The 9,782-nt window shown below is 38.9% G+C and overlaps 1 protein-coding gene across 1 annotated transcript; it reads left to right on the forward strand.

The window, feature by feature from the left end:
- Nucleotides 1-4,511: 4,511 nt before the first annotated feature.
- On the forward strand, nucleotides 4,512-6,082 carry LOC103975015 (protein TIFY 10a). Its single transcript, XM_009389925.3, has 5 exons — nucleotides 4,512-4,792; nucleotides 4,880-5,033; nucleotides 5,110-5,378; nucleotides 5,493-5,550; nucleotides 5,667-6,082. The coding sequence occupies exons 1-5, from the start codon at nucleotides 4,675-4,677 to the stop codon at nucleotides 5,809-5,811; spliced, it is 744 nt and encodes a 247-aa protein (XP_009388200.2). The 5' UTR covers nucleotides 4,512-4,674; the 3' UTR covers nucleotides 5,812-6,082.
- Nucleotides 6,083-9,782: the final 3,700 nt, after the last annotated feature.

A 9,782-nucleotide genomic window follows, 5' to 3' on the forward strand; every position in this document is an offset into this window, starting at 1 on the left:
AATGAACCGATGAGTTCTTCTAGTGAAAAATTATTTTAAGTCCTTTATCTCTTATATTGTAGTTACTTTTGGATCCCAACTTTTTGGAAGGGATCTTAGAATCTTGTTTACAAGTTCAAGATTGGAAAAACATTTGCTAAGAGATTTCAAACCATTGACGATATACATAAAATGGGTATACATGGCAACAATGGTTTCGCTTGACTTTATTCGAAACAGTTCAAAATCATACATCAAAAGATTTATTTTAGACTCTTTAATTTCATTTGTACCTCCATGAGTTACTTCTAGTGTGTGTCAAATCTCATGTGTAGTTTCACATAAATAAATACGATTAAACTCATTTTTGTCTAAAGCACAAAATAGAGTGTTCATAGCTCTAGTATTTAAAGGAAAAATCTTCTTTTTTAAATTATTTTATTCGTTCATTAGTTTAGAAGACTTTTAAAAGCCAAGTTTAATAATATTTCATAAATTAAAATTCATAGAAAGCAAGAAAACTCACATACATGTTTTCCAATACGTATAGTTTATCCTATTGAACATAGGAGGACGAGTGATAGAAAGACCATTTTGATTGTCGATAAATGCCATTATCTTGAGTGTTAAACCAATTGAGAAAAACTTAGCTCTAATACCAACTGTTAGGACTAAAATCAGTACTAAGAGGGAGGGGGGGGGGGGGGGGGCGGGGGGGGGGGGGGTGTGAATTTGTGTTTTCAAAAAATCACGTCGGTTTGAAAACTCATTCAGTGAAATCATATCAGAAAGCATTTAAACTTAGAGAGCACGTTCGTAAGCATAGTAAGAGTAGTAAGCAAGTAAATCAGTTAGCAATATAAATGAAAACATGAAGGAAATATAAACCGATTTTATAGTGGTTCGGTCGTCATGACCATGTCCACTCTCGATTCCTCTTCACTCAAGGCCACCGACTTTCACTACTGATATTCTTTTAATGAGCGAAGATCAATTATCCTTACAACCCTTTCTCCTTTTCACACTTAGGAGAGAACCTTAACACCTCTCTCTTTTAGACCTTACTCCTCCCTTATAGACCTTTTAACTTTAGGAGGAAAATATTCACTAATTTTAGAAAGATTACAACACTTTTTTCTCAAGTATTTTTTTTTTCCTTTTATACTCAATTTTGTGCTATTTTAAGCAGGAATAGCTGGGGTATTTATAGACATCAAATAGCTTTATGAAGTCAAAAAAATGTCTCATCCCCAATTTTCGAGGTACTAGTAGTACCACTACCATTATTTGGAGGTACCATCATTTACCAGACTAATAACTAGTTGTACCACCACTTGTCAGTCTAACACTGAGTGGTACCACCACTCAGTCTGACGGTACTACCATTTGACACATTCTAGGAGACTATGTTTCGGCGATTCCATCGCCTAATCTAGTGGTGCCACCACTTGGCCCTTTTATGGGTGACCAAATGGGCCTTCCACTTGGCCCAAAACAACTCCAACTTATGCCCAATTGACCCCTAATTGAGTTAGTAGGGTTCCTCCCAAAACTAACTCAATTAGACCTAAACTAACTCGATCTAGACACACGATTACAAGTATGAATCCAATGTTGTCTGGCATATCATTAGTTCATCTAGCACTTTGTTTGATCATTCGACGCATCATCCTCTCGTTCAATGTATTTCCCAATCGGCATGTTGACTCCCGTAACTTTCAATCTCCTTAGCATAATATTTGATCATTTAGCTCGATGCTTGAACTCATGGCACGAAGTCCTTCCAGCACGTCGACCATTCCTCGGACCTGATGTCCAATCTTTTGACATATTCCACTCCGACCCAACTTTTGATTCTTCTTGCTTTAATCAAATTATCTTTCCTTAATCGTGGTTAATCCTTCATCAATCAAATGCACATTAGATCTTAACTTTATAAATAAATTTCATCATCAAAATCCGAGATTCAACATGTCCAAACATATATACTATAATCATCAATAATCACAAAAGCGTATTCACTATCTCCTAGACTTGTGATATCAATTGGTCCAAAGAAATTCATATGAATTAATTGTAATGGTCTAGAGATACTTACTTGATTTTTAGCTTTAAAGCTACTCTTTATTTGTTTACCTAGTTAACATAAATTATAAACTTTATCTTTGATAAATTTAATTCTAAGCATACCTCTTACAAGTTTTTTAGTTTTAATTTATGAAATTAATGTCATACTTACATGGCCTAATCTCCTATTCTAAAGTCATACATCACCGTTTAAAATCTAAAAGCAAGTTCCATTATAAAAATCATTAAGATCAATAGTATACACATTATTAGTCCTTAAGGCAATATATATTTTTGTGTGGTATCTCTATAATGCAAATATTAGATTCAAATTTAATATTATAACCCTTATCACATAATTAACTAATGCTCAGTAAGTTATATTTTAAACCATCTACTAGTAAAACGTTTTCAATCAAGAGGTTTGATTTATTACTTATATTTCCTTTGTCAATAATTTTTCCTTTGTTGTTGTCTCCGAATGTGACATATTCTTCATCTTGGCTAGTGAGCTTTGAGAAATATGTTGGATCTCTAGTTATGTGCCTTGAACATCTACTATCAAAATATTATCTCTTGCTCCTAGCTTTTGATTATAGATATATCTACATGAAATGGTTTGCTTTAAGTACCCATTTAACCTTGGGTCCCTAATAAATAGATCTACCTATCTTGACCATTGACATTAAGTTATTTATGGTTCCTTTAGAAATCCAAACTAATTTATGTGAGCTATATTTTTTAAATGAATACTTATAGGCATAATGACCACATCTATCACAAAAATTATACTTAATTTTACGGGTAATATGCAATGTAGGTCCTTTAACAAATATAGTAAGTTTTTGTTGAGTATTACTACTCACAAAGTCGATTTTTTTTGTACATAACTTTTATTAGCAAGGATCATGTTTAATGATTTGTTATCAAGCTTAATTATTTCTAATGTTTGTTGTAAGACCATATTTTCCTTTTTGATTAAGTCTAACTCTTCACATTTAGTACAAGAGGTTAACATGTAATTATTATGCTTATTTTTTAATTTTTAAATTTACTAAAGAGAGAAGCATAATTTTTTTTAGTAATTTATATTTCTTACCAACTAATTTAAAATCATCATATAAATCATGAAAAACATTAAGTAATTCATCATAAGATAAATAAGTTTCAGTTGAGTCACATACCTTGTCGTTAAGAGCTATCAAAGCGTAGTTTGCTATCTCACCTTCATTAGTTTGCTCCTCGTCTTCTGATATATTTGATTCGTCCTAAGTCGCCTTGAGTATTTTATTCTTCTTTTGTGCTAGCATCTTCTTCTTCAGTTGTAGACATTCACTTTTGAAATGCCTTGTCTTTTTGCATTGATAGTAGATAATTATGTTCTTTTTTAGTTATTTTTGTTCTTAGTGTCTTGTTTTATAAGTTTGTTTTGTTTATTTTTATGAATTTTTAAAATTTTCTTATGAGGAGTGCTAAGTCATCAGCATCACTTAGAGTTTTCGCTCGAGTAATCTTCTTTGGTTCCAAGCGTCATATCCTATATGTTCAAGGTTATTCTTATATTCATCATGTACCTTGTAAGTCATTTCATAGTCATTAATGATCCTATGAGTACTTTAGGAAAATAGTTCATTTGCTTCTTGAATAGAAATTATATTTGGATCCTATTTTTTAAAAATAAATCAAAAAAATTTATTAACAAGTTCAAGATTAATATATTTTTTACCAAGAACTTTTAAACCAATGATAATATCCGTAAAACAGATATATGCCTTTATTCTAAACGATTCATAACTATGTATCAAGATATTAATCTTAATTTCATATATATATATATATATATATATATATATATATATATATATATATATATATATATATATATATATATATATATATATATATATATATATATATATATATATATATATATCAACATGAGACTAATGGGTCCACGTTTTATTGACATAATTAAGTCAGTTATGCATTAGATTTAGGTTGACATTTCGCGTTTGAATCTGACAGCATTTCAGATCTTGCTATTACTGGGTTATTATATCACATATTAATGACAATTATTAAAAAACTAAGATAAAATATTATTCCTAATCGAATTAAATTTATAATATTTGGTTTTAAATTGTTGATGTCCACACGTGAGGAGCAATAGATATGCTCATTAATTTTTCCAACAGTAAGTGGACGCATCATCACATGCAACTTGGCATGGTGGCGCACTACTTGGTGCTATGACAGCAAATATATTCATCTTTAGTTAATGTTCTATCTCTTTTAATATGCTGTTGGATTTTTTCGTGTTTGTGCGTAGGCTTTTTTTGACTTCCCACCCAAATCACCCACGTGTGTCTTTTATAGAGTATATATGTGATATCTTCAAAACAATAAAAGCACGTGACTCTTCCGTCATCCTTCTTTTTACTCGCTCACCCACCACAGCGGCCAGTGGATGGATATGCCCCTTCCACAGTTGCTACCAAACAAATGCCCATCGGTGATTGAGAGGAGAGAACAAAGCATCGAGTTGACCCACCTGTACAGGAGAGAGAGAAGAGGAAGGTAAAGGAAGTGCGTCTTGCAGAAGAAGGAAGAAGACGAAGAAGAAAGAAGATGGGAAGCAAGGGTGATGAGTCCAACTTCTCTCAGACATGCAGGCTATTGAGACAGTACTTGAAGGAGAAGCGCAGCTTGAGTGGCCTTGGCATCGACATGGCCCCTGTGCCAGCAGGTGAGATTACTCTCAGGTCCTTAGCTTGGAGAGAGAGAGAGAGTCTATCGGAATGCTGACATCTCCTCTGCTTCTTTTTTCCTTCAGGTGGTAGATCCCGGACAACCACGACGATGAGCTTGTTGCCAGGGGCGGATGTGCCGGGAGAGGAGCAGACAGAGAACAAGGGCTCACCGAAATCCATGGATCTGTTTCCTCAGAACTCTGGTTTTGAAGAATCTGGCAAGATCTCAGAAGCCAAGTAAGATGATGTGTCGTTGAAGTTGCCGCTTGGATGGGCGGAGAGATTAGCTTGATGATTTCGGTGGCTGCTGCAGGCAGATGGAGAAGGGCCAGCTGACCATCTTCTACGCCGGAAAGATGACGGTGTTCGACGACATTTTGGCCGCCAAAGCCAAGGATCTGATGCAGATGGCCAGAAACGAGAGCATCGCGGCTCAGAAGTTTAGGTTCTCCGCCCCTCGCGCTGCGGCTGCCGGAGCCGCTGCTTCCCCTTCGAAGCCTGACTCCGTGCTGGCAGCCGCATCCGGCAGTCAGTCCATGGCGGCGCCGTCGCCGGATAGCCCGTCGAAGACCAGTGCTTCTGGTATGTATGATCTGTTGTGTCCACAGGGTGATACAAGCAAGCAGCAGAGAAGCGTTGTTGTGATCTGATTCAAGGACTCCTGATAAGTATGATTCTTGTTTTGCTGGATTGCAGATATGCCCATAGCGAGAAGAAACTCCCTCCATCGATTCCTGGAGAAGAGGAAGGACCGGTGTGTGCTTCAACTTTCTATTTCCGAATCATCACGTCTTGCTTACGATCTTGAGAACGTATATGAATGTTACTGCATCTGGAAACCTGATGCTTCTGTTTGTTGACATCCTTCAGAATCAACACCAAGGCACCATACCAAGTTAATGGTGCTTCGCCGTCGACGAACGAGGCAGAGGCAAAAGCAGAGTCAAGCCAAACATGGCTCAACCTCGGAAGGCAAGTCTCGATGCCTGAGCACAGCTCAGATAGCAGCAAATAGCAGCAGTGTCAATGTGCTGGGCATCACCGCAACTCTGCTCTCCTCTTCCTGCCATTTGTAGTTTGATGGCCTCCATTGGCGTCATCTTGGTGCTGATAAGCAGATAAGATTTCCTCAAGGCAGTTGAGGAAATCTCTCAGCAGTTGAGAAAAATCCTTCATGCTGAATGTGTATAACTTCCCTACTGAGTGTGTATAAATGGCTGTCAAGAACTCACTATCAAAATGTATTAGGCAATTATATCTTATACATTTCATAGTTTCTTTTACAATTTCTATCTTTCTATCTTCTTCGCTTAATTTCTATCATGGTATCAGAGCAGTTTGCCTAGAGCAAGCCCTCTTCTCCGGAGTCCAACCATCCCTCTCGTGGCGACGCCTCCGCCCCTCAGCCGTAGCCATTCGTTGCAGCCTACTGCAGCACTTGCGACTGCTAATATCAGATCCTAAAGGAAGCACAGTCACAACCTTTGTTTCTACCGCCGGCTGCTACTCCCTTGCCAACCAAAGTCTTCCGCTGAAAACTCCGCTGCTCTTCTGGCCACCAAACTCCAATACTGCATTACTACAACTATCTCCAACCTTGCAGATTTCTTCAGCATCGCTGCAAGCTGCAGAGATTTCTTCCACATCGCTGCCTTTCTTGCTGCAGATTGCTCGCCCTTCTCTATAGTTCATCGCGCTGCAGCCTACTCTACAGCGCATCGATCTGCTTTTCTCCTCCTCTCTTCCTCCTATATCTTTACATCTTCTATAAAGATCACTTGACCCGCCACAAAATATCTGAGATGTCTTCATTTTCCTCTTCCGATATTCCTGTCCCTATTTCTGCAGGGACTCTGAGCACTTCTCAAAGTCTTATCACCATCAATGCTGCAGCACTCATTCCCTTCAAATTATCCAAAGGTGGCAACTACGCATCTTGGCGGGCACAACTTTCTAATCTTTTATTTGGCTATGATCTCTTAGGTTACGTTGATGGATCTCTCCAGTGTCCACCTGAAATGATCAACATCCCAAGCGAACCCAATCCAGTGCCAAATCCAGCCCACCAACTATGGTTACGTCAAGATCGCCTCATCCTCAAGCTATTCAAGCTTCCGTTGCTGGATCCATTGCCCCGCTGATATCCTCATGTACGACTGCTGCAGAAGCATGGTGCAAATTACAAACAACTTTGGCAAATCGCTCGCGTACTCGCATGCTCGGACTTCTCTCCAATCTGATAAAAATGAAACAAGAGGGAAGTACTATTGCTGATTATCTACAAAATACCAAAGTTATTATCGATGATTTAGCTTTGTTAGGTCATTCTCTCAGCGATGAAGAAGTCCTAATCCATACCCTCAATGGCTTAGGAGGCGAGTACAAAGAACTGACAGCAGCACTTCGGGCACGTGACTCACCAATATCATTCGAAGAACTTTATGATAAGTTGATCGACTATGAGACGTACTTGAAGCGTGATGATAAGTTGCCCGGACCATCTATTACAGCTCAGGTCAATCAAAAATCCAAGAGGAAGAGCAACCAGTACAATAAGCACGTCAACAACGATTTGGCTAAGCTGCCTCCTAGCCTTATGGGGCCCAGACCAAACCCTCCTTACCCATATCAAGGTGGTAACTTTCATAATACTCAGCCGTCGCGTCCTGACTTCACAGGCCGCCAACGAGTTGTTTGCCAACTATGTGATAAAGTTGGACACTCCGCGAAAGTCTGTCGGTCTCGTCCCAGACTCCCTACTCCATCACAGTGGCCTCAAGCGAATTTCATGGCTACTCCAACTCCTACTCAACCTAATTGGATTGTGGATTCGGGCGCCTCTCATCACATCACCTCTGATCTTCAAAACTTGTCCATCCACAACAACTATGACGGAAATGAAGATATCATCATCGGTGACGGTAAAAGAATTCCTATTACTCATTCTGGTTCCTCAACGCTTAGTTCACTTACCACAACCTTTACACTCGATGATGTTTTGTGTGCACCTAACATTAAAAGAAACCTCATTTCCGTTTCTCAATTCTGTAAACAAAATAATACATCAATTGAATTCTTTCCTAACTTTTTTCTTGTCAAGGATTTGAGCACGGGGGCATCCTTGGTCCAGGGCGAGAACAAAGACAACATTTATGAGTGGCCATCCACTTCACAAATTACCCTTCCTACTGCTCACTCCTCAATCGCAGCTCCGGTTGATGTATGACATCGTCGTCTTGGTCATCCCTCCCCTTTTATTCAGCAAAAATTACTTTCTCGTTATTCTCTTCCTACCTTGAAAATCAATAGCACTATTAATCATTGTGATGCTTGTCTTTGCAATAAAAGTCATAAACTGCCTTTTGGGACAACCTCCATTTCTTGCTCTAAACCGTTTGAAATCATTTATACCGACGTGTGGGGCCCTGCCCCAATTCCTTCTTTTGACAAGTTTCGTTTTTATGTCATTTTTGTAGATTATTTTACTAAGTACACATGGTTATATCCTCTCCATCATAAGTCTGATGTTTCTACTGTATTTACCAACTTTCGAAAGTTGGTCGAGAATTTTTTTCAATCTTCCATTAAAACAGTTTACTCTGATGGTGGAGGCGAATATCAAGCCCTCACATCCTGTCTCTCTGCTTGTGGTATACAACACCTCAAGTCACCCCCACATACTCCCCAATTGGTTGGTTCTGCCGAACGCAAACATCGGCATATCGTTGAAACTGGTCTCTCCCTTCTACATCAAGCATCCATGCCACCATCTTTTTGGTCAGTAGCTTTTCAAACTGCAGTTTATCTCATTAATCGTATGCTCACTCCAGTCTTACAATACCAGTCACCATTTAAAAAATTATTTCACAAACTTCCAAACCTTCATAAACTCAGAGTTTTTGGCTGTTTATGTTATCCATGGCTCCGTCCCTATGCGTCACATAAGCTAACACCACGATCTAAGCCTTGCACTTTTATAGGCTACTCTCTTGAACATAATGCTTTTCGATGCTATGAACCCCAAACTAAAAAGGTCTTTATATCACGTCATATTATCTTTGAGGAGTCTGTCTTTCCTTTTCAAAATAATCCTACCATGCAAACTACTCCAATAAACATACATCACTGGAATATCCCTCCGATCTCATCACACGAACCTCCAATGACACCGTCCAGTCCTTACTCTCAAGATTCACATACTACTATTACTCCAGTTCAACAGCTTCTCACTCCCTCTATTCCTCCACTCCCTTCCTCTCAAGTTTCTCCTATTAATGAAGTCATACCCTCGGTAACATTGCCACTGGCTTTACCTTCTCCTAGATCTAGTGACATTGTTGTGCCAACGGTTGACCCGGTCCATGACAGTGACTCGCCCTCAGCTATACCACCAACACAATCTACCACTTCCACCCCCCCTAGACATCCAATGACAACACGCTCCAAAACTGGTATTTTCAAACCACGTCAAGTCCTTGACTTACATGCTATAACAAATTCCTCCACTAAGGCCAGTGAACCCACTACAATCACTCAGGCTCAAAAATCTTCTCACTAGCGTAAAGCCATGTGTGACGAATATGATGCTCTCCTCCATAACTCTACATGGACCTTAGTACCCTTTCATCACACACAAAATATCATCGGGTGTAAATGGGTCTTTCGAATTAAGCGGAACTCAAACGGATCCATTGCCAGATACAAAGCACGTCTAGTCGCCAAAGGGTTTCATCAACGACTTGGTGTCGACTTCACAGAGACATTTAGTCCCGTTGTTAAACCCACAATAATCCGTCTTATCCTGAGTTTGGCTATCTCAAAGGGCTGGCACATACGACAATTGGATGTTAACAATGCCTTTTTACAGGGGTCACATACTGAAGATGTCTTTATGCAACAATCTCCTGGTTTTGTTCATCCTCAATATCCGAGGCATGTCTGCAAACTTCAAAAAGCTATTTATGGACTTCGTCAAGCTCCAAGGGC

This window comes from Musa acuminata, chromosome BXJ3-10, assembly GCF_036884655.1.
Source record: "Musa acuminata AAA Group cultivar baxijiao chromosome BXJ3-10, Cavendish_Baxijiao_AAA, whole genome shotgun sequence".
Classification (NCBI taxonomy): domain Eukaryota; kingdom Viridiplantae; phylum Streptophyta; class Magnoliopsida; order Zingiberales; family Musaceae; genus Musa; species Musa acuminata.

Excerpts from the sequence above, each read along its gene's own strand:
- LOC103975015 (XM_009389925.3), top strand. The coding sequence starts at position 4,675 with ATGGGAAGCAAGGGTGATGAGTCCAACTTCTCTCAGACATGCAGGCTA. Across the intron at positions 4,793-4,879 it reads CATGGCCCCTGTGCCAGCAG|GTGGTAGATCCCGGACAACC; the intron begins GTGAGATTACTC and ends TTTTTCCTTCAG. Across the intron at positions 5,551-5,666 it reads CTGGAGAAGAGGAAGGACCG|AATCAACACCAAGGCACCAT; the intron begins GTGTGTGCTTCA and ends GACATCCTTCAG.